The sequence below is a fragment of the Natator depressus genome, chromosome 10, assembly GCF_965152275.1.
Source record: "Natator depressus isolate rNatDep1 chromosome 10, rNatDep2.hap1, whole genome shotgun sequence".
Taxonomy (NCBI): domain Eukaryota; kingdom Metazoa; phylum Chordata; order Testudines; family Cheloniidae; genus Natator; species Natator depressus.
In genome coordinates this window covers 31,991,103-32,014,970 of record NC_134243.1, presented here as the reverse complement: position 1 = coordinate 32,014,970, position 23,868 = coordinate 31,991,103, and the positions used below count along the sequence as shown (strand labels likewise).

The 23,868-nt window shown below is 57.1% G+C and overlaps 1 protein-coding gene across 1 annotated transcript; it reads right to left on the bottom strand.

The window, feature by feature from the left end:
* Positions 1 to 262: 262 nt before the first annotated feature.
* PERCC1 (proline and glutamate rich with coiled coil 1) lies at positions 263 to 6,196 on the bottom strand. The gene is made up of 2 exons (XM_074964660.1): positions 6,069 to 6,196; positions 263 to 1,602 (listed from the first exon to the last, which is right to left on the bottom strand). The coding sequence occupies exon 2, from the start codon at positions 1,553 to 1,555 to the stop codon at positions 731 to 733; it is 825 nt and encodes a 274-aa protein (XP_074820761.1). The 5' UTR covers positions 1,556 to 1,602; positions 6,069 to 6,196; the 3' UTR covers positions 263 to 730.
* Positions 6,197 to 23,868: the final 17,672 nt, after the last annotated feature.

The window sequence follows — 23,868 nt, the reverse complement described above, 5'->3', positions numbered from 1 at the left end:
TCCGACAGGGCAGGGATGCACTCCCCATCCCACAGGCCCCCACCTGCCTCCAGCACGCAGTGCACCAGGGGCCGGATCCAAGCCTGAAATCAGTGGGGCTAGGGCAGGATTTGGCCCAGTATGTGCGCTGCCCTTGGGGCCAGCCTCTGTCTCAGTGCCATGGGCCCCTCGTGCGTGGCTGTGATCGGAGGGCATTGCTGATACACATGCGCTGAAAAGAAGCGTTTATTCGCCCTAGCCAGTGCCATCACAATCCGAGGAGAACAAAATCAAACACCAGCATTGCCACAGCCCGGCTCTGGGCTGCTGGGAAATCCCAGGTGACATGTCTCCCAACCCCCACCCTGTCCCATAAAAAGGGAGTGAGCTTTATCATTAACCAGGGTGGCACATGGCGGGGATGCAGCGATCAGATGGCAGCAGGTGCATCCTGGCACTGCCCAGCATCCCTGCAGGACACACAGACGTGGATGGTTTTACAGGATGGGCACAAAGGCTGGTGCTGCAGCTGGGAGGGGGCCTGACAGAGCCTGTCAGGTTTAACAGGTGAGAGCAGGCTAAGGCCCATGGTGCATAGGCCAGGCATCAGTTTGGGGGCTTGGTTCAGTCAGAACTGCAGGTGGGCATGGTGCCCCCATTCAGAGCCAATCCTCAGCACCTTATGGGCATAGAGCGTCTGTCCAGCACAGGGGCCCCTGGTGGGGCTGGCTGGGGCCCCAGTTCCTCTGCCTCACAGCACACTGAACTGATCGGTTTCCATAGCCGGCCTGGCCAGCTCCCTGCCGGTGCTGGGCAGCTCCTGCTCCTGCCCAGGCTCTGACGTCCAGTTGGCCAGGAGGTCGCTGAAGTCAGGCGGGTTTGTGTTGAGGATGCACGGAGGGCCGGGTGACGGCTCCTTCCAGAAGGACTGTGGCAGCTTCCTCTTGTGCATGGGCATGATGTGGGCATACTTCTTCTCCAGCCGCAGCTTCCTGCCGTCAGCCACCCTCCGCTTGAGGAAGCGGTACAAGCCATATTCGAAAAGCTCCGCTAATGGCCCCAGCTTCTGCACCCCGTCCTTGTTACAAATGGACCTCCAGACCCGCTGGTCGAGCTGCCCGGGGGGCGCCACAGGGCCCTGGGCATCCTCGTCGTCCAGCTCGCCACTCTGGGCGAGTCGCATCAGGTCTGCGTAGTACAGCTCCCGCCCCAGCCGGCGGGGAGAGAAGCAGTCCTCGTAGATGTTGCAGGAGTCGGGGTCCTCATCCTTGGCCTTCCTCCCAAAGTATCTCTGGATGTCACAGCTGATCAGCTCGGAGAACTTCAGGAGCTGCAGGGTCATTTCTGCATCACTCTGGCTGCAACCAGCTGTGACTTTCTGCCCCTCTGTGCCAGGACTGTGACAGGGAGGGCTGTCCTGCTCTTCCACGTCATAGTCGTCTTCCTCTTCCACCTCCTCCTCATCTGACAGGTCTTGGAAGTCCATGTCCTGGGGTGGGGTGGGGTGGAGGAATGAGTGCTGGAAGGAAGCAGGCAGCCTGAACTCTGGCAGGTTCCTGATCACTCCTGCAGCCATCTTACCGCGCTGCGTATGGATGGGTGCCGCTGGGTTGTGCAGTCACGCTGGAGGATGCAAGGGAAAACGCATGGTTAGGGATGTGTGGATGGGACCCGGTGGAGGACTAAGGCTTATGCAGTGATACTTCTGCTCCCCTCTGTGTGTTAACTCCCCAGTCCAGCCGTGCAGGTGCTTTCCTCCTGTGCAACGTCAGTGCTTCCCCGCTGAGCAGGGCCATGGTGCTGAGAGCTGGAGGATCTTGCACTTTGTTCTCCACGTGCCTGGGAGCTGCCTGTCAGTCTGTAGGGGTCAGTTACAGTGGGAATGGTTCAAGCAGCTCTGTATTCATGCACCCCCCACCCCCCTCCCAGTCTTGCTCTGTGCTCCTGCCTTTGCGCACAGCTGGCCAGGCGGTGGATGAGGTGTGCTGCGGTATGGGACTAGCGCCTGTTCTCTACAGCTCTGAGGTGGTTGCTTTGCAGTATGGGGTCACCGCGACTCTGTGACTGACACCTGAAGCAGGGCCCCTGCCTGCTGGAAGCAGCTCAGGGGGCAGCAGTGCTGGCGTTACCAGATCCCACCGGCTGTTGCCATGTGCGGAGCAGGTCGGATCCAGGATAACAGCTTTATTGCACAACTGGAGATGGGATTTATGCTGCTTAAGCAAACAAACAACCCCCCTAACATCTGCCGGGCCTGAGAAGCACAAGGCCACACAGCCAGCCGGGGGCAGGGAGAGAACCTGGCGTGCAGCTGGGCACATTGTCCAACTGGTAGCTTGGGGCGTTCTTTGTCAGCAGGGTCTGGAGGCTGCAGGAGGCAATCTCCCTCCCACGACCCAGGCCAGGGATCAGGCCCCGGTTTGGATCTCGGTTGCCCTGTGTCAATGGGGAGTAACTGGGAGAGCCCAGGGTAACAGATCAGCATCTCCCCAGTGTCTGCTTGCCCTGCCATAATGGTCACCCCACGCCTCCCATGGGTGTGCTGAGGGGGCAGAGTGGGGAGGGCATTTGGCTCTTGTGCCATTAAGGCCCAGGCCTGTGCTGGCACAGCATGGGCAGGACCAGCCCCAGGAGAGCGCTGGGAGGGAGGCACCGATCGCCCATGTGCAGCAGGAGCGCCTGCTTAGAACCCAGCCTGGGCTGAGACAGAGCACGGCCCGACCCACAGCCAAAGCACTCCAGAGCTGGCCAGCCCGGGGTGCAGGATTCTCAGACCCAGGGGCTGGGTTTGGTCCCTTTGGGGCTCAAGCTGAACCTGCTCTGGCTCCTCCCAGTGCTGATGCCCATTCAGTGGCTTTGCATTGCCTGCCTGAGACAGGGCGGGGCTGGAGTGGCTGCTGAGCTGGCAGAGGAGAAAGGCGCAAGGCTGTGACCCCCCCTTCTCCCCCTCGGTACTGCCTCAGAGAGCAGCACCACGAAGGATCACTCTCCAAGCATCCGAAAGAACATAACGGACCATCCCATCCCTGCTCATGACTGGTTCCCAGCCCTGGGAGGAGACTGCATGGTCTGTAGGCGTTTGGAGTCATTTCTATAGGGCCTTCCAATTCCAATAGGCACCACTTGGAATCCTCCCTGCACTGCTGGGACCCGGGCTGCTGATTGGAAGGTGGGTGCATGGCCGGCAGCAGGTGCTGAGGGGGCCCTGATCTGTGGCAGGCATAAGGAGCAGAATGCAGCGTGCTCCTCCCTGCCACCGTGCTGGTGACTTCCCCACACAGCTGGGTGCCTCGCTCTAGCTAAGCGCTCCCTCCCCAGCAGCTCTCCCAGGGGAGCTAGGGAACCATCTGCCCTACAGACGCTTCCGCCCCCTCGGGCTGCGCCCACTGGCTGGGGCTATATCGCCCCACTTGGGCCTTTATCTCCAGGCTCTACGCTAGCAAACAGCAGCTCTGTCAGGCTGGAAGGGTGTGGACACATAACGGGCATTTGTACCGCAGTGTATACACCCCTGCCGCACCCTGTCTGCGCTACAGCTCGGCTGCCACTGCCCCAGGACTAGCCACCTGGCTGGGGAGATACAGCTGGGGACCTGCGAGTGCTGACTCAACCACTGGGGCATGGGTGTCTCCTGCTGGGCACCCCCCACCGCGGGCGCTGCTTGTGCTGCCCAGCTAGTTCTCCAGGCATGCTGCTGGTGCCAGGGCATGGCCCCCGTCCGCTCCTCCCCACAGGCCCAACCCCCGCTGACAGCCCGCAGCCCTTGCTGCCCGGCCCCCCAGCCACATGCCTGGGGCAAGGCATTTACCAGTGCCTGGCTTCCTTCACCAGTGTAGAGAGCACCCACCTCCAGCTGCTTTATAGCTGCACTATCTGGCCCCTTGACCCTCCCACCCCAGGTGCTGGAGCTCAGGGGCTGCCCCTCGCTGCAGCCTGAGCACCGCTGTGGGTAGAACACACACAGCTCAGGGAAGGCACTGGAGTCCCACCCAGGGCAGGCAAGAGGCCGGTAATGCAGGTGGGCAGGGCCCCACAGCAGGTGGTGTGCGAGTGGGAGCCACCCCCCCAGAACACCAGAGAGAACCACCAGTGTTCCCTGCACTCACCCCCCTGAGCAAACTGAGCAGGAAGGGCTGGCAGCATCCCACTCAGCAGCAGGGCAAGACTTGTGTGCCACCGCCCCGTGTCTAAGCTCGCAGACTGTGGGCTGGGGAGTTCCACTGGGCCTGAGGCTGGTCCGGCCCCAGTAGCTGCTGCATGTTCTGCTGCGTGCCCTCCACACCTAGATTCGGCATAGCTGCAGATCCCCATCCCCTGCAGGCTGGAATGCAGAGACAGCTGCAGAACTGGGCTCCCTGCACCCAGCGCAAGCTTCCTGCAGCCTGTCCCCTGCAGAGCAGCCCCCGTTGGCTCGCCGCCTTCAGGGTACTCCATGCCCATGCAGGGTGGGGGGCCATTCCCACCATTAGGCAAAGACGCTAACAACCCTTTGCCCTTCCTGAGAGGATCTCACGTCGTTTGGGAAACAGTCCCAGCACCTTAGCAGTGCCCTGGGAGACAGGCAACATTGCTATGTCCCAGGAGGAGAAACTGAGGACAAATCACTTGCCCTGTGCCTAGGCAGAGCCAGAAACAAAACCCAGGAGTCCTGGCTACAGTTCCCCCTCTCTTACCAGTACAGCACTCCCAATACAAAGAAAACTAGGAGAGCCACCAATGGGTAGGAGAGCGGGGTCTAGTGGCTAGAGCAGGGGACTGGGAATCAGGAATCCTGGCAAGTCACTTCCCTGCTCTGTGCCTCGGTTTCCCCATGTGTAAAGCAGGGATGACACTACTGTAGAGTGCGAGGCACAGTGTGATCTGTGGATGGAGGATGCTAGAGAAGGGCAAAGTATGACTGACACATACAGAGCCCGCTGCCAAGTGGGCAGCCTCACCCCTGGTCCCCATGAATCCAACGACCTGGCCGGTGTGCTGCACACTGGTAGGACCATCCCGTGCAGTGTGCATGCAGGTGGGAAGGGAGGGAAGGGGGGATGGGAGAGGATTTAGCAGGGGCTAGAGCAGTGTCCCAAGCGACCCACACGGAGCAGGAGCAATGCTGTGGCTGCGAACTGGGCAGGCTGCTCCACACTGGGAGCCAGTGTGCTGGGAGCCAGTTGGCCGGAGCCAGCCCAGGGGTCACCCCTACACTCAGCGGTGCTGCCCCGGGAGAACAGGGACCCATGGGTGTACTGAGCGAGGAGATGCTCGGACGCTGGGGATGCCCCTCAGGTGTGACACTCCCAGCGCTGGGCTGTGGGGGCGAGTTCAGCTCCTGGGTGGGGGATGCTACGGAGAGACACAGAATGGGCCTGAACCTGCGCTCCAGCTCCTGCGCACCAGCACACGCCACTGAGAGCAGGGGGTCGCTCCTGACTTCCAGCAAACAAGAACAGGATCCCGCTGCAACCGTGCCATCGCCCCCCAGCCACCTCTGCCCGCAGGCCATGTCCTGTGCCGATGGTGCTTTCATGAGGGGGTCACGCAGCGGGAAAGTCCAGCCTGCCCGGGAAAGCAGGCCTCATTCACTCCAGCCCCTGCTCAGCCACCTCCAACTGACCGCAGACAGCCCGGCTTTGCTCTCCCCAGACACCTCCCCCATCCTCCTGGGATCTCTCAGCCGCAGGGCCCACGCGCGTTCTGTGCCAGCACTGGGAATGCAGAGGGGCCAAAGGCTGGGGAGCACCGGGGGCTGAGCCTGCCCAGGCAGAATGGCCCTGTTCTCCTTGGCCCATTCAATGCACCCTGGGTCCCAGTCTCTGCCTCCGGCTGTCCCTTGCAGCGCTCAGCTGCTGGACAGAAAGGGGACCCGGGCGCTAAATAGGGAGTGGTTAGAAAGAAGACTCCGACTCTACAGCTTCTTGCAGCTATGCCTGGGGAGGGACACTTCTCGTCCCCAAGCAGTCAGCCGGAGGGAGAACGAGGCCAGCTTTGGGGCGCAAGCGACTGAAATACCATCCTGGTGCCTGAACAAGCCAGGTGCCTCTGGGCGTCATGAGCACCAAGCCGCTGTACTGCACCCTCCTCGCTGGAGCCTCAGCACTTACCTCGCTGCAGCAGCCGTGCCATGCGCAGCATCCCAGGCTCTCTCTCTCCACCTGGGGCTGAAGTATTTATAGTGGAGCTGGACTGACGGCTGGCAAATATTTGGTAGCTGTATTGTAATAGTAGACTCGGTAAACAGAGCTTTGGTTTGCTTTAGCGCCCAGCAACCAGAGAACACTGCAGCAAGGGAGCCAGTGGGACGGAAGATAGGGCTCACCTTAATGGTTGACTTCCCAGGGGATTTTCAAGTGCTGTTCCTGTAGATTCACCTAGTAAATCTGCAGTCACAGCTGCCAGACCACCCCGCACACTTGTGCAGAGGGCTCTTATCTCCGCTGCTGATTGGAAGCGAAATCAAGCTTTGTCAAACAGGCGTAAAATTAAATTTCATGCTATTTTGACTCCTGGAGTAGGCATCTTCTGAAGAACATAATGCTCATCAAACAAGCCCTGTGCAAATACTGGCCACACTGGGCAAGGGACGTGCCCTAGATGGGGGCCTCCCCATTAGAAACAGCCTCTCGAATCAGCTGCAGGACTAGAGACAGCCCAGCCGCCTGTGATCTGTTGTGTTCATTTAGATGGAATAAGGGGCCCACGGGTGTTAATACAACCCAGTCACTGTCCAACATTAACAGTGTTAAACAAGGTTCAGGGTCTGGCATACGGAGACCTCCACCTGCTTAGTGCCATGGTGCAAACATGCCATTAAACAGCCTTTGAACCTTTTATTAAAAATACAGACGGAAAACCAGTAAAAGTGTCTGAAATGTAAAGTATTAAGAAAGGCTTTAATTTCAGCAACATCCTTAGCTGGCAAGAGTCTTTCAAAGAGAGAATCTCTTGTCTGGCAGTCTCGTCATTGGTATTTTTGAGGAAAGGGAGTTTGCTGAGACAGGCTGGAGCTGTCGTTGCTGTTAAAGTCTAGTCCAGTTTCCTAGAAGACAAAACAAGACACGAACCAGGGGAGAAAGAAGAACAGCAGAGAGAAGATGAAGCTATTGGCTTTGACGTGCAGCCTTAGTGATGGAAAACATGGGCCATGCCCACAGCCTGATCAGTCACCCTGAGGGCTGGCAAATGGGTACCTATGGCAGGCTGTTTAGGGCATTGCTGTGAGCTTACGGCAGGGTTGCAAAACAGGCTGTCCCCCAGGAGATGACTGCCATCATGGTGAAGTTTGCTCCTTCCCCTCCTGTCTTCCAGTGTTGCCACAGCCAGCTTTCCCCCACAAAATCTCTTGGTAAGAAGGCACGGCCGGCGGAACAGCCCATCCCCTCGGGGTTATGTTCACTCATTAGGCCTAATTATGGACACAACAATTTTGCTCCATTGATTTCCAGTCCCGCACGTCTTGTTTCCCAGGCATGATCATAATACAGCTCTTGAATTATCACAAGGCCTTTTGGTTTAGACTAATTCAGCCCGTCTCCCTTTTGCCCAGCACCATGTGTTGTTATCAGTTCTTGTGACAGTTTGTCAACTTTCCCTTACTTCTTACAGTGGAGCTCACACTTCAGGTACACAGGTAGACCCAGTGATCACAGCAGAGCTACAAACACAGGGCTCCATTCACTTCTCCCTACACCAGGGCAGCTCCACTGATGTGAGTGAGCTCACTCCAGATTGGCAGGAAGCATCCTGCAGCCTGTCTAGACACTCCCGGTTTAACCAGATGAATCCCTGGGCATGGGGGCCGCGGTGGAAGTGCCAGGCGCTATGCCTAGGGTCAGATCTCGGGTCTCTGGCTGCGAGTGACTCTCACCCTTTGCCATCATGTTCCCACTGCCCGAGACACTGGCTCTGAAATGTTCCAGATCATAGAACCATAGAATCATAGAATATCAGGGTTGGAAGGGACCCCAGAAGGTCATCTAGTCCAACCCCCTGCTCGAAGCAGGACCAATTCCCAGTTAAATCATCCCAGCCAGGGCTTTGTCAAGCCTGACCTTAAAAACCTCTAAGGAAGGAGATTCTACCACCTCCCTAGGTAACGCATTCCAGTGTTTCACCACCCTCTTAGTGAAAAAGTTTTTCCTAATATCCAATCTAAACCTCCCCCATTGCAACTTGAGACCATTACTCCTCGTTCTGTCATCTGCTACCATTGAGAACAGTCTAGAGCCATCCTCTTTGGAACCCCCTTTCAGGTAGTTGAAAGCAGCTATCAAATCCCCCAAAAGCCAGGAACCCATTCATCAGTTCTCTGTGCAAGAACCATTTCACCCCCAAATGCACCGGGGCTAATTAGCTACTGAAGTATTTCACTAGCCTGCCCGGCTTGCACCGACACAAGCTGGTGTGATAGGAAGCCCAGGATTAATGTTTAGTAAGTGATTTACTCGGAAAGCTGGCCCCTGGTGTAATTGATTTATTGGTGGGCGTGGCTATTATAAATCACAGATAACAGCCTCATAATTTTATTTAGTAAACACCCAGCTGGAGAACACAGCAGCTTTGTTATCTGGCCTCGGCCTATTCTTGTGCTGCAAGCCCTCTGCTGGGGGAACACCACTGCCCTCTGCTGGCAGGGCACAGCACAGCACAGCTCCAGAGCGTGCTGAATTCCTGGGGGACTCGGCTTTCTCCAGCAGCATCCACCCTCGCCACAGCCCCCCGCTCCCCAGCCCAGCTTAGGAATGGACAGGGCTTAATGAGCTGCCCTGAGAGGGGGGCACAGCAGGCAGCCAGCCCCACAATTCCTGGTATTAGCACAGCCCCCTCTCCCCGCCATGGCCTCCTCTAAGAGGCAGCGTGGCAGACAACCCAGACTCAGGAGGGGGACAGTCCCAGCAGGGACTCATTGCTTTACAGACAAGGTATTTGAGTTAAAGGGCTCCAGTTTCCAGGGGCCTCCTGACTTCAGGGCTGGGATGTTAACATTTCCCCTTGTTTTGGGCCCAGAGATTGCCGCTGGGTGCCCAGCCCCTCCCCCAAGGCCCCACTCACATTCAGGGCCAGGCACCGGGTGCCTGGGTGCTGCGTGCACACAAGTCACAGGGAGCCTGGTGTCCAGGAATCCCATGGGAGAATCTCTGCAGGAGGGTAGCCCAGCCCCTGGCTCTGTATGCAGCCGGCTTCCCACTGTCTGTCTGCTCCTGTGGCCCCCATCACTGTCACAGGCCTAATGCGTTTATCCTCACAAGTCCCCCATGCCAGGGCTGGGCCAATATCCCCATTGTGCAGATGGCAACAGGGGCCCAGAGCGATGCAGGGACTTGCCCAGGTCACCCACGGAGCCTGTGCAAAGCCGGGAGCTGACCCCAGGTGCCCTGTCCCTTCGCCCATCTTTCTTCCTCCACTGGTAGGGGATGTTCCCAGCACGGGACAGGCTCCAGCAAGCAGCTTGGCAAGTCAGGTGGGATCAGGTGCTGGCTGGCATAGCTCCTTTGGTGACCGTGGGGCCTGGCTGAAATGTTCTGCAGCCCCATGGCCAGCCTGCGCCCTGTGATCCCAGGGGCACAGCCCTCACCAGGCCAGGGGAGGACAGGGCTGTAGGAGGGCCTAGGAGCACACACGGTGCTCTGCTTTCTGGAAATCAGACTCCCTGCAGCCGCTACCCACACGAACTGTTGCCTACAGGGATGGCACTAGCCTGGTGAAGCCAGCCAAAGCCAGCAGGCAGGCAGACAGACAGACAGACAGACAGACACACACAGGGATGGAGAGGCCAGGGAGCAGGGGCTGAGGCTGCAGGCACCAGCCTTAGCGGGTGAGGTCTCCTGGGGCTGACTCTGCTTTACTTCCCTCTTTCTTGCTTGTTGGTGTCATTCATCTTCCCCATCCGCCCTGGGGGTGAGCTAGGCTCTGGGCACCCCGAGAGGTGGGGCGGGCCCACAGTGCTGGGTGGGTCTCTACTCCCAAGCTGAGCCACGTCAGCGTGCTGCACAAGGGCGTCAAGGACAAACTGGTCGTGCAACATGCCGGTACAGTTGAGATGGCTCCGTGGAATCCAGCTGCGTGGCCTCAGACACAGACACACAGCTATGGTTAACACGCAGGCTGGCCCTGCGGCGTTGAGCGCCAGGATAAACCCTCAGATCCCCAGACAGACCCAGGGCATAGGAAGTGGCTGTGAGGCTGGCAGGTTGCAGCCCCATTAGATGCTGATTGGGACTGACCTGAGGTCTCTGGCCAGACGAGGGCCGTGCTCAGTCTGTGCAGTGCCCGCCTGGCCAGTGCTAAGCCCCCGCAGCCCCAGGGGCCTGACTCTGCAGTGACCCCGCTCTTTGCGCACTGCGCCCCAGGGCAGGGTGCTATCCTGAGTGGGCAGCGGTTCATACCCTGGCGAGTAGCGAGGGGTCAGCTCCTCAGCAGGGAGCACAGGCCAGGAAGTGCAGCAGCTGAGGGAATCACTGAGCTGCCTCCAACAGCTGATGGGTTGTAAACAGCCGTAGAGGCCCACATAGTGGTGTTAGCAATGATTTTATGGGAGCAGGCCCCCTCCCTGCCTAACTGCCTGTCTGTCACTGATGAGCCCAATCATCCCCCACACTGGAGCAGGGAGCGCTCGTGCCAGGACCCATGCCCAGGGGAGCAGCCTGCACACAGCTGTGACCTCACACAACAACACACACACAACCCTATTGCAAGGATCCACTCACACTGAGCATCACTCCCTGCAGTGAGGTGGAGTGGCCTCCCTTCGAACTGGAGAGCAAGGGACCACTACACTCTCCCCTGGTGGGCGGAGCCAAATCCACCCCACCTCCCTCACCAGAAGTACCAGGGCAGGACAGGAAGTATAAAAGGAGAGCCGTGGAACTCAGTTAGGGCTGGACCACCGGAGGGAGCAGATATCTCTTCCAGGGAGCTGCCTTGCCTTGCCTTGCCTTGCCTTGCCTTGCCTTGCCTTCTACAGGATCCCAGACCAGCCCTGAGCGGAGCAGCACCCTGCTGTTGGAGAAGACAGAAGACCCTGATGAGTGGCTGCCGCCTGACTGTGAGGTGATGAGACAAGACAGAGCCCCCAGCTCACCGGAGCACCAGCAACTAAGTGGGGTAGGCTGTAGCCAAGGGGAGCCAGACCTTGATCCAGTTGTGCTGCTGGGAAACGAGGCAGCACGTTTCAGTGGTTTCCCTGCTGACCCAGTGGCAAGGGACCACTCGCCGTTGCTAGTGCCCTGGGCTGGGATTTGGGGGAGTAGGATGGGCCTGGGTCCCCCTGTCCCTTGCTGCCATCCCACACCTGGGGTGACTGCGGACTCATTCTAGGCCAAGAGACGCTGGAACTGCTGTCTGCTTCAGCCCAAAAGCTGTGGGATAAAGACTGTTTGTACTCTGCCCTGCCCATAGGGCCAGGGCTCCCCCATAGACTGTTGGTTACTGTCTGACTGTAATGAGGCAAAGTGGCCTTGCTCCCACTCCAGAGCAAGGGACCACTACCCTCCCCAGGAGGTTAGGCATGTGCACAGGGGTCCCCCCACCTTTGCTGGGGCAGGGGCTATGTTGGTTCCAAATATGCCCTCACAGAGGGAGGCAGGGACTCAACTCCAGGGCATAAAGTCTGCCCTTAGGGTGGTGGGGTGGATTGCACCTGCAAGCCTTCAGAGATACACGCTGCAGCACCAGCTGGAATGGCCCCACAGAGAGGTGCTCCTATCTGCTCTTCGCTTATCCTTTATCGCCAGCCCCAAAAGGGCAAGACTCAGGGGTCTGGCTCCACCAGGAAAGAGTTAACAAAGAACTGAATGGTGGTTTTTGGTCTGGCTGCCTGTTGAGCTGTCCCTGCTCCCCCTCCTGCCTTCCAGCATGTCTCTGTGTGAACTTTGTTGCTGATTCTTGCACATATTGGCCTCTGCTACAGGTGTGCTTGCAGCTGAGCTCAGGGCCCCATTGTGCTAGGTGCTGTACAAACCAAGGGAGAGACAAGCCCCCAAGCTAGTGCAAAGCAGAGTTTGTGATGTGGGAGCTGGACCACTCTCATCCCACACAGGAACAGCGCTGGGCAGGACCCTTAAGCACAGCTTGAATCACAGACCTAACTATGTTAGCTGGCAGCAGAAGGTGGTTGTTAGCCTGAGGCAGGGGAGGGAGCTCCTTCCCCCATGTGGTCCACTGGTGCCATGTGCTGGGTTGGGGGTGCCCAGCCTGGCATGCTCTTCCCACCTCCCAGAGAGGCTGTCTAGTTCTGAGATTCCCAGTGCAGTATGAGCTGCTGCTGGGGCACCAGGAGCCTGGCTTTAGATTCACATCATCATGGTCAGTTCTTTTGACAAGCTGCAAAAACGTTGCTGACAAAGCAAGCAACCAGCAGGGAAAGGGCCCTTTTCAAAGGATTACATCTCTGCCACATCTGAACAGAAGTTCCCCAGACAAAGAAAAGGCACTTCTCTGGCCCCAGGGCTTTCTTGCTGCTGAATTTCAAAGGCCCTGCTGCTAACAACGGCGGCATTAGCTAGTTTCTCAAACACAAAATCACAAGAATCTTTTTAATGGAAAGTTTATGGCAACCTAATTACAATCCCAGCTGCCCCTCTAATGAAGGGATATTCTCCTCTGCCAGGTGTCAATGACAGCAGTGAGGCTTGAGTCCAATAATCAGTCTAGGGGACCCTTTCTAAACAAAATATAAGGCTTGGCTTGAGGCCCCGTCCCCCACTGAGACAAACTCCCACTCTTCGCTTCAGGAAGCTAAACAATCTCCCTTTCCAAGTATTTCCTGCCCATGCAGGAGCCCTCTGGATCATTGTTATGTGGAACCGCAAGGAAAATGAGCACATCCAGGAAGTGAGAGGGCTATGCAGCCTCCTTGATCCCAGTCAACACGCTGCCCCGCTTGCTGGGGGCCCACACTCTCGGGCAGACACACCCCGCCCCATCAATCCAAACAGGCTCAGCAGTGCTTGTGTGGGCACCAGGATGGCAGCTTTGTACGCCTCCTTACATCAGTGCAGCCCCTCCAGACCTGTAGCTATTCTGAACTGCAGCTGCTTGGTCCAGTCTCACAGAATCTACTCTGCGTCCCCGGCCTAGTCCAGGGAGTCCACATGGCGCCGGTGGCTACCACCATTCCAGACCAGGGTCCTCCTCATCTTCCAGCAGTCCTGCCACAAAACTCCATTCCACATACAGTCCAAAATGGCTGGCTGGGAGATCCCTAGTGCAGCACAATCCGATTAGCAACATTTCCCATTTTTAGCTCCTCTTCTCTGGCTGGAAAGCTTGGATTGCATTACCCAACCAGACTCTGCTGACTCTTAGCTTGTGATGATCTTCTTTCCTCAGGGTTGTACCTTTCAGACTTCTTCTCCCCCCCCCCCCCCCCCCCGGTATATTTACACACACCATCTAATACCAGAACGCTCCAAACTCCGTACAGAACTGCACTGGGGTGAAATGCTACTTTGTAAATGAGCCTGCCAGAGCTGGCTTTTCCCCTTTCTCCCATAGGGGGCAGGAGAGAGCTCCAGCCATCTCAGCCTTGTATCTCTGGGGGTTACGGAGAAAATAACAAAGCAAGGAAGAAACAACATCAAGTCCCCAAGAGAGAGCATCCTGCTGGGGTGTCTCCTCCAAGCCAGGCTGCACCTGCCCTCCAATACTACGACCACTGCCCTCTGCAGACAGCAGGCTGCTGGATAGGTACAGTGTGCAGGAAACAAGATCCTATAAGGTACATAGCTGCGGAGAGCAGAGGAAGCTGTTCTCTGTCACCCAGTTGCAAAGGCCTGCGGCACTGTTCATGGCCTCCATTCTCTGGACCCTTCGCAGGGTGGCCCCCGCCCTGCAGGAGCACTTACTGTTCTCTTCTCCAAACATTCACGCTGGCAACCGTCCTGCCGGAATAGCAGCCATCTAGCCCATTTGCCTGCTCAGCAAACATGATTAGTTCAAGCCAGATCCCAGCAGCAGCTGATAAGCCTTCATTATGGTCCCATGACGTCACTTTCGCTTCGCCTCCTTCTTGGGCTACGAATGCTGCGGGGACTATGCAGCCAACCTCTGCTGTTTGTGCCCAGGCCCCATGAGACTCTCCTTGGCACTCCCTTGGCACCAGTTGATCCAGAGCATCCTGGAGCTGACATTTGTGCTTCCACAGGTAGAAATGCCTGAGCCCCCAACGTTGAGAATTCCCCCCTTCATCAATACCCCCTACCCCTGCCACAGGGACCACGCCCCACCCCAGAGGTGGTGCATTGCCAACGTAGGGCCTGTAACAGGATGCCCCCATCATGTAGTGGGCTCCTCAGATCTGCACTAAGGTGTGTAGGCTGGGCCCTGACACGTGTCCGGGTGTGCCCATTTCTGTGTCCAAAGGAAAGAGCTGGAAGCCATATTAAAGCTCCTGAGTATGAAAATCAGCATGAGCAAGCTCTGCAGAGGGCTGGGGGACCCTGCAGGAAGGATGACGCCAGCTGAACGGAAGTGGCTGATTCAGGACATCCCAGCCACTCTGCCGCAGTTGAAGAAGCTGCATGGGAACAGGGAGAGGGAGAAGTGACGCTGGTCCTGCATCCACAGCTGCTGTGCTCCACCAGCCGCCTTCCTCTCCCCCGAGCAGGACCTGAAGGCTCCATCACCGCTTGAAGCTGGGGGGGGGCTCCCAGCCCGAAGAGATGTACTCGTGCTAGATCTCCCCAAGCTAATGTGCTAAAAATAGTAGGGGAGCCACAGTACCACGGGCAGCGGCTTGGGGCACGTAGCCCGGAGGTTGCGGTGGGTTTGTACTTTGGATGGCAAGCCCCATGCGCCGCTGCCTGTGGGCCCGCAGCGACATTGCTATTCTCAGTGCACTAGTATGGGCAGGTCTAGCAAGCTGGGCATCACACCCCCAGCTCTCAGCATCTCCCTGTGGAGTGGTGATAAGGTACTTGCTCCTCGCCTCCCTCTCTGAGCAGCGGCCTCCTGGGCTGCCTGCAGGGAGCTTTCCAACAGTCGGGCTGTGGTTTGCAATGTGCAGAAGGCCCCTGCTGATGCCCAGCACCGCCCTCCCGCTGACGCTCTGCTGGGGCACATCTCAGCCCCTCCTGCCCCTGTCACCAGAACTTCCCCCTGAGTGATTCTCAGGCACGTACTGGCCAGGACCACCCCACCGAGGGGCACAGCCCGCAGCGTCCTGGCTGCAGTCTCCAACGCAGGGCTCTCAGGAAGGTGCACATGGAGCACAGGACTGGGGTTGGAGTCGTGGTGTGGCACGCCTGGGAGTGGGGCCAGGCACAGGGGCACTGCACGGCTGTGGCCAGGTCTAGGCATGGGGCCATGGCGGGGCTGGGCATGGGGCCGCAGTGCAGCTGGGGCCGGATCTGGGTACAGGGTCGTGGTGCGACTGGGGGTGGGGCTGGGCATGGGGGCACAGCACAGCTGGGGCATTATGAGCCATGGTTTAGGCAGATTTTCAGAAGCTGTCAGGTTGGTGGCTAAGAGGAGATTGCCTGTGGTGGGTGCCCAGGTGACTTTGAAAAGGGTGTGTGGGTGAGCACAGAGGATGCTGCATGCCCGGGGAGGGCGGGGATGGGCCATGGTTACAGCATGGCCACTCATCTCACATTCTCAAAGCCCTACTCAGGCTCCCTGCCAGCTGCAGGGGCTGCCTCAGGCAGAGCTCAGCAAGCAGGCACAAGGGGTAACCCAGTGCCCCAGCTGCAGCCCAGCTCACGGCACTTCCAAAGGCAAGCAGCACATTGGGACCCCGGGAGCCTCTCTGCCTGGCTTCCCAGTCAGCCCCACCATCCTTGGTTCTGGCTGCTATGTCCCTCCATCTATGCCAAACAGATGGGGAACTCACTCCACACCAGCCCCACACCTGGTGCAGCAGAGGGGCAGGGAGTGGTATTGCCTCACTGTCCCCATCTGCAGGTCTGGGGTGGTCTCTTCCTCTGCCCATCCCCCTCCACACCCGGAGGCACAGGTGCAAGGAGCTGGGGTGAAGGCACCAGTGGGATCCAGGCATTGGCCAGAGATGAGCTGCTCCTCAGGGGGTGCCATGGGCTGGACATGGAGTAGCGTCTCTGGCTCGCTGTGGCACGGGGAGAGAAGTGTCCCCTGGAGGAGCCTTGCACACCTACCCTGTCCCACGGGCAGGGGGCTGACAGGCCATTGGGTCTGCTGGGGCAGGACGGAGGAGGCCGACTGGGGGATTCCAGCCACCAGCCTTTGCCCCCTGTGAGCGTGGCAGCTGTGGGATGGATCTGAAGGAACACAGGAGCTGAGTATGGGGGGAGCCTGCTCGCCCGAGGACAGAACAGCTGTGGGGAGAAGAGGCCAGGGAAAGAAGATCCACTGGATGTCCCCTCGCCTGGTGGGACGGCTCCAGGGCCCTCCTTTCTCAGAGAGCCAGTGCCACATCCCCACCCCCATTCCACCCCACACTGAGCCCAGAAGCCTGCAGCGGACTGAAGTATCACAGCTCAGAGGAGACTAGACTATCCCCTGCCACAGGCAGAGCTCAGGGGGAACCAAGGTGACCCGTGCCTGAGAGCGAGAGAGACCCAGATAATCTTGGCCCATGACCTGCACCCACATGCTGCAGAGGAAGGAGGGAGGGACAAACAAACTAAACCAGTAGGTGGGTGGGGAATCCCACCCTGACCCCTGCCGGGGGGGGGCTGAAGCTCTGCCTCTGGGCGAGTCGGTGGATCTGGCTGCACAGGCAGGAGGGATTGCTCGCTGGAGCTGGGTATGTGGCTGGCGGGGCAGAGTCATTAGGTAACGATATATATGACTGATGTGCTCCAGTAGCTGACTCCAAGCTGGGATTAAGGCAGGAGCCCTGAGTGACGTGGGCTTCCCAACTCCCTGCGCCTCTTGGCCAGGAGCCTGGAGGAGCCTGCCCTGCTGGGAGGGAACCTGTGTAGCCTCAACACAAATGGGTCTGGCTCCTCTGGAAACTCGGGGGCTCATGCCCAGTACTGCCAGGCCCCCAACACCAGGAGAAGATGCACACTCAGGCTCTCAACTCCCGGCACCCCACCGCTCTGGTCAGTGAAAGCCCAGAGTCTCCTCCACATTTCTAGGCCCCATGTCAAAGGAGTCTGGGGCTGTGGGCTTCATCAAGCCCAAAGTCTGGCTCTGAGGGAGGAGTGGCCGGGCTAGGGGGACATCTTGCAACCTGTTCCTCGTTCAGGGTGTTTGATTAGGCACCTAGTTGGCTGTTCAATAATAAAGTGCCCTGATGATGCAGTCAGGGAAGATGGAGCATATGTCCCGGCATATGCTTCTGCAGGATGGCCTCTTCTGCCGCCTCTTTCCAATCAAAACACAGCTCCCTGCCAACCTCGGCCTTATCACCCCAGCAGGCTGGAAGCCTGAGCCCTGCTCTGGGCCCTGCCTGCTCCATCCCTTTGGGAGGATTCAGAGTTCTGCTGTTCTCACACCTCTTATTGATCTTCCTGCAGGAAAATCAATAGCCCAATATGTTAGCACTCCAGGGGAGCTGCAGGAAATGACAGCAGCAACTCAGCACAGCGACACGGCAGCTCGCCCGGAGCCATTAGAAGAACATTAGGCCCTTGGGTGAGATCTTTCTGTGTGCTTTGAGCTAATCAAAGCCAGGGGTTAGTTCATGTGTCCCTGCAGCAGGGAGGAGTGCTGGGAGGGCGGACCATGGAGCCACAAAGGGGCTTGGAGCTCCCCTCTGCCACATCACAGGCCAGCCAATGCATTGCAATCCTGGCCCTGTGCCGTGAGGCTTGATTCTCTTCTGGGAGCTGCAAAATCAAATGCACCAGGTGCATTTATAAATGGGAGTCAGGTCCTCACTGGCCGAGACTCACCTCAGCTCTGATGACTTCAGTGGCGCTACACTGGCAGGGCGTCTGGCCCACAGAGTCCTGAGCTCCAGAAACTCCTCCTTGAACTTGGCCACTGGCTGCCCAGCAGGGCCAAAAGCCGTCAAGCCAGATCATGTTGCCACCCTTAGTTGGCCTTAGAGGCACCAGGACCCTCTCCTCTCCTCGCATGGCTGCTTAAGGGCCACACACAACAGCCATCTCCCCTGGCAGGCAGAGGTGCTGCTGGCTCCTGCTGGGCCCGGGGAGCCAGGTGGCCAAAGGGGCAGGGATGAGCTCATCAGCCAAGAGTTCATGCAGCCATTCTCCAGCTGGACGTGCTCCTTGGCCTAGGACACAAGGGCTCCATTCTGATTAATGGTCAGGATTTTGTGCCTCCGCTTCCTTTTCCTCCCTCGCCTGGCATGGTGACTGCAGTGGCCTTGAGTGGTCAGAACCTCAGCTGAAATCTCATGTGAAGTTTGGCATCATAGTCTGGGCATTGTTCAGGACTGAGTCAAAGGAAGGAGCGACCCCTACTGAGCCCACGCCACACACACCCTTTATAATGATGCTAGTGTGGTGATGAGAAACAAAACAAATGTTAGAGGAACCAGGAAATACAGCATTAAAGTGAAACTGTCCATATAACATAGCCTTAACTCTGCCCTTGTGGGATGACACTGCCCCTACAACCTTAACTCTGCCCACATGGGTGACACTGCTCCTACAACCTTAACTCTGACCTTGTAGGGATGGCATCACCTTGTTTGATCGCTCTTCGGTGGGTGGTGAAATCTGCCTGCATGTGGCCTGTGTGAGCAGCAGGACAGTGAGGGCTGGAGACCCCCTCCTGCTCTACTAACTCTCCCATTCTGACTGTCTGGCTGGGACAAAGGGGAACAGCTCCCTTCCCAAATCTCCCAGCAACTGACCTGCACCCACATGAACCTGCCAATGGCTTGTCTAGAAAGAGTGCCCCCCTCCAGCAAAGCAGGAGAAGCTCACTGGATCCAAGGCTAGTTTAGGACTAGAGCTCAGATCTCTGCTTCACTGAGCAGCATCCCTACCTCTTTCCCCCTCTCCCTGCCCTGGTTGTTGTTAGGGGCAGGGCAATGTTAAGAGACTCCCAGCCTTGCCCACAGGAGTCCACTGACGGGCAGTGCATGTCTGCAGCCCTGTGCACGGAGTTACAAGTGAGCAAAACAAGCGATATGAATTTGCAAGCTGTGAGCACCTGGCAGATAGTGGGGGGCTGCAGCCTCAGAACCCTCCTTTTGATTTGCATGAAATTTTGTTAAAAAATGACACAGGCACCACCCTAGCAGCTGTGAAGGGGGGGTTCACCCCCGGGGGTGGGGTTCAGCTGGCTTAGAAGGGGCCAATTAACCTTAAAGGCTGCACCTGGGGGAGAGCCAGGCTTGATTGATTAGGCTAACTGATGATGAAGCCCAGCTGGTTGGGGCAGGCTGCGCTTGTATAAAGCCAGACAGTTGCAAGTAGAAGAGGGCTGGAGGGGGAGAGAGGGAGTGCACAAGACCCCTAGGCTCCCAGCCCTGCAGGAAGGGTTTACTAGAGGAGCTGTGGGAAAGTAAAGCATGTAGAAGGCAGAGTAGGAAGAAGTCCAGGGAAAGAACAGTGAGGTTGTGCAGATCTTTGTTACTGCTCATTGGGTCCCTGGGCTGGAAGCTGGAGTAGCAGGCAGGCCCTGGGTTCCCCTACCAGCCACTGTGAAGTGGTACAGGACTGGTGAAGGTGGCATCCAGGTAGCTGGTCTGGTGTGATGCTGATATGCCAGAAGAGGAAAACTATATAATAGCCTGGCCAGAGGGCTGAGCCATGAAGAGTGAGCACCCCAAGCCTGGTGATGGAAGGGGGTGCTAAACCAGATGAGAGCTGATCTCCCAGACCAGCCACCAGGGGTTGCTTCCAGTGGTGAGTGAAACCTGTAACAGAGGCACCCTTCTAATTTTCAGCCCCATACATGTTTATGTACAGATTTTTGGGAGGGTGATAAATAGGGTTCTGTCTGGAAACTGGCCTGGTTAACTATGGGGCAGCTGCCATGATAGACAGGCTTCATGTCTGGCTTGCCAGGTGCAGGGGAACTTGAGTTTACACCTGGATAATCTGTGCAAACCAAGGAATAGGCAGCCACTCATTTGGGCAGCTTCCATTTTTGGGTGCCCAACCTTAGGGTGCTTGAACTGGATTTTCAGAACCACTGAGTGCCTGCTGCTGCCCCTGGCTCAGGCTTGCCAGTCCCCAACATTCACAGAGCATGACCTGCCCCCCAGAATTACAGGACTGATCTAACACCCAGGAGATGTCTCCATCTGGGGTTCTTGGATTTATCCTTTGTGCACAGGCAGGCCCTGTGGTCAGGTTTCTCCCTGCAGTGGGGTGGGAGGCTCAGAACTATCTACAAAGGAAAGCGGGATTGCTTCCCTAATCCCATCGCTGCAGGACCCTGGGCTTTACAGAACAGACTAAATAACAACAAAACTTGCGATAAAACACACGTGATCTGGCAGCCGGGTCCTCCCACCACAGCCCAACCACTGCTGGGCTGTGGGGCTCTCAAGTTGGCCAGCCACAAACTGAGGCAGCCAAAATCAGCAGCCACTTTGGAAACTGTCAGCCCTACCACCCCCATGAACCCCAACAGCCACAACCTGTCAGACATGGGAAAGTGGCATGTGGGTGACACAAGAGTTACAGGGCTCAGCCAAGGGGATGCATAGCCCTCCCTATCCGGAGCAAGCTGTGCCCAACAACTCCTCATCTCCTCCTGTGGGGGGCCATGCTCCTGGGCCCTGTGGGATCCAGCTCCTGCAGCCTACTGGGTGTTTGAGAGCTTGCAGCATGGGAGGCGCTTCCCCATGGAGCACAGATGAGCTGGGTTTTCTATGGTCACCTCGCTTTCTTCTGTTCCTCCTTTGCCTCTGCCTGGGGCTGGTGCTCTCAGAACAGAGGGGAGGCTGGGGAGGAGCGGCAGAAGGGTGTAGATCTGGGAAGGATCAGGGGAGGGGCCCCTGGCGTCCGGAGGAAAGACAAATCCAAGAGACAGACAAGGGCGAATTTCCAGAAGAGCCTCAGGGGCTGGAAAGATTGACTCCTACCTTCCCAAGTCACAGAGCAGCCTAGGAAATATAGACTCACAGGCCCTGAACAGGGAACTGCCCTTTCTCAGCCTCAACACATGGATCCTCCTGGGGAGCTGTGGGGTGGGAGGGGGCACACCCTCCTGGGGACCCACAGAGCTCTGTTATTTTTCCCATAAAAACCTCTTTGGCCCTGGCTCATTCCTGTGGCCGTGCCCAGGCAATGGTGGTGCCAATCTCATACCTAGGGCCCTACCAAATTCGTGGTCTGTTCTCGTCAATTTCACAGTCATAGGATTTTTTAAATAGTTAGTTTCACGGTTTCAGAGGTTTATATCTGACATTTCATGGTGTTGTAACTGTGGGAGTCCTGACCCAAAAGGGGACTGGGGCGGGGTTGTTAAGCTGGTGGGTGTGTGTGTGATCGGATTGCCACCATCACTTCTGTGCTGCCTTCAGAGCTGGGCATCACAACCTGCTCCACAGCCCTGCATGTGCTAAGTGGTCACAGACATTTAGCTGGGCTCCAAGACACTCCACCAACAGGAGACTGTCATGAGTAATACAGACACCCAGGCCTTGGCACATAGGGACACTGGACTATCCCCAGAACCCGAGTCTGATACACAGGAGATCTTGTTTGCCCTTTTCTCATGTGCTCCTTCTCCAGTCCCCGTCTTCCTCCTGTCCTTTCTCTCTCTCGGCTTTTCACCTGATCCTGAAATCACAGCATCAGCACAGTGGGATGAGATGGTCCACCTGGAAAAGGACCAGTGACGAAGAGAGACCAGACCTGACCAGCCCAGCCAGATGATGTCCCTGACTGGGGAGGTGAGCCAGGGTCCAGAGCAATAGCTGCTGTGGCTGACCTGCTGGCCCAGAGAATCGATCTGTGGCTGGCCAGTCACCCTGTATCCTGACATCAACAAAAAACATCTCTCCCCTGTCTTTATTCTCCTATCTCTTCTCCCCATGGGTCTCTCTGTGGAAAGCAGGAAAGTGACTATTATTTCCCACTCAGAATTAAACAATTGAACTTTGACTTTCGCCCCCACCACGGGCTGTTTGACAGAAAGGTGACTTTAGCCGCTGTTCCCTCTGTGGCTCTCTAAAAAGAGACCTTGGTAAGTTTGGATTATGTTTGTTTTTTCTGATCACTCAGTTTCAGTTTGCTGCCTTTCTCCGTGTTTTGATTCTTTCCCTTGAATGTGCCTCAATCGGTAAATTTCTAACCTGTGGCATGAATCTGGTGTGTCTGAGCAGCTGAGGGCTCTGTGTGCCAAACCCTGCACCTTGTTGAAAACTTTGTTGGACAGTGACAGGATAATGTTAACACCTTTGACTCTTCAGGCCCAGATCTTCCATCTGAATTAATACAAGAGGTCCCTCCTTCACCCTGCCATTCCAAGGGCTTGGTTCCCTTCTGTCCTCCTCCCCACACACACATCAGGGTCCTCCATTCTCCCTACCATGCCAAAGGCTTGGGAAAGGACTCCATGGTCGAGAAGGACCCCAAAACCCTGGCCCCTCTGGGTTGCAGCCAGTTGTTCTCACCCTGGCCGCATCCTGCTGCAAGACGAGATCAGCCGTAAGCCACTATGGAGATTCTCCTGGGCTTGCGCATCTCAGTTGTCTAAGGAGAGAGACACTGCCAAGTGCCACCGGGACCTTACTGCAGACTCTGTAGTGACTTCCGTTCTGGCACTGGAGCATCACCTGGCATCGCTGCCTCCAGGGGGTAAAACCTCTCCACCCCCTCAACCTGACCTGCTGCAGCACAGCCAGGTAGGGTTTCAGGCTGGGCTAGCAGGGCCTGGGGGTGATTCCAGCCTGTGGAGTTTGGGGAGACCTGTGCTGCGGGCCCTGGAGCATGTGGCATATAGGCACCTGCATTTCTCCAGTGTATATAGCCACTGCCCGCAGCCTCATGGGTGCCTTCTGTGCCCTTACTGGTCAATGTTGCTGTCAAGCTGTACACAAGCATGAATACCAACCTCAGGGCATACTGTTAAGAGCCAGGTCACAAACCCCAAATTGGTTGTGAGTTCTGTACTTTGATTTCACCAAACAATTAAGTGTAAACTCCTCAGGCACTATAACAGCCTTAAGAGAGAGGCACACGTGGTAGCCCTGGGCACTTGGATCTATCCTGAGCCCTGTCCCGCTCTGGAGCCACAAACACCGGAGGAGTGGACAGCTGCTGTGCGGTCCCCACCATCCTGGGGGCAGTGGGGCTCAGGCTTCCACCTTTAGCCCTGGGGTGGCAGACAGCAGGCTCCAACCATGTGGTGATAGGCTCTGATTTGGGGCTGCAGGCTTTGGCTGCACAGCGGCGCTCCCTGGCTGCAGGGCCCTGGCCACAGGGTTCCATCGCCCGGCCACAGGGCTTCAGTGTCACCACCCCACTCATTGCCCCTGGCCCCCACTGCCTCCCCTGGCCCCTCACCCATCCACCCCATCATCGCGGTCCTTGGTGCCTCCCTACCCACCTCTCCATCCAACACTTAATTTGTCCCCCAGTTTGACAGGGCTGAGTAAGTCTGCTGTGAAAAGTGATATTTGTAACCGTTTTGCCAGGTGGAGCCAGCAGCAACAAGGGCCAGGTTCAGTATCTAGGGGTTCCTTATCAACAATACAACACAAAACCGGCTTGAGCCCCCACCCAGTGACAATTACACACCGCCCCCAGGGCGCCTCTAAGAGGCAACACTTCTCCACTCGCAAGCACAGAGTCTGTGTAGCAAAAACTTTTAATAAAAGGAGGGAAGTAACTCAGCATTAGTTTGGGAAAACACCACAATTAGGATTCATAAACATAAACCATGAGCAAAAGACCCAGCCCCAAGTACGTTGGACAGTGTCCTTTTCCCCTCAGGTTCTTAAGTCCAACAATCCAAAAGTCTCTTTAATGTGCCCATCTCTTCTCTGTACCCCACTCACAGTTGCTGTCCTTAGCCAATGCAGCCCCAGCATTCAGAGGTTCATCCACA

Bases quoted from the DNA above. Each gene is read 5' to 3' on its own strand.
- PERCC1 (XM_074964660.1), bottom strand. From the start codon at position 1,555: ATGGCTGCAGGAGTGATCAGGAACCTGCCAGAGTTCAGGCTGCCTGCT.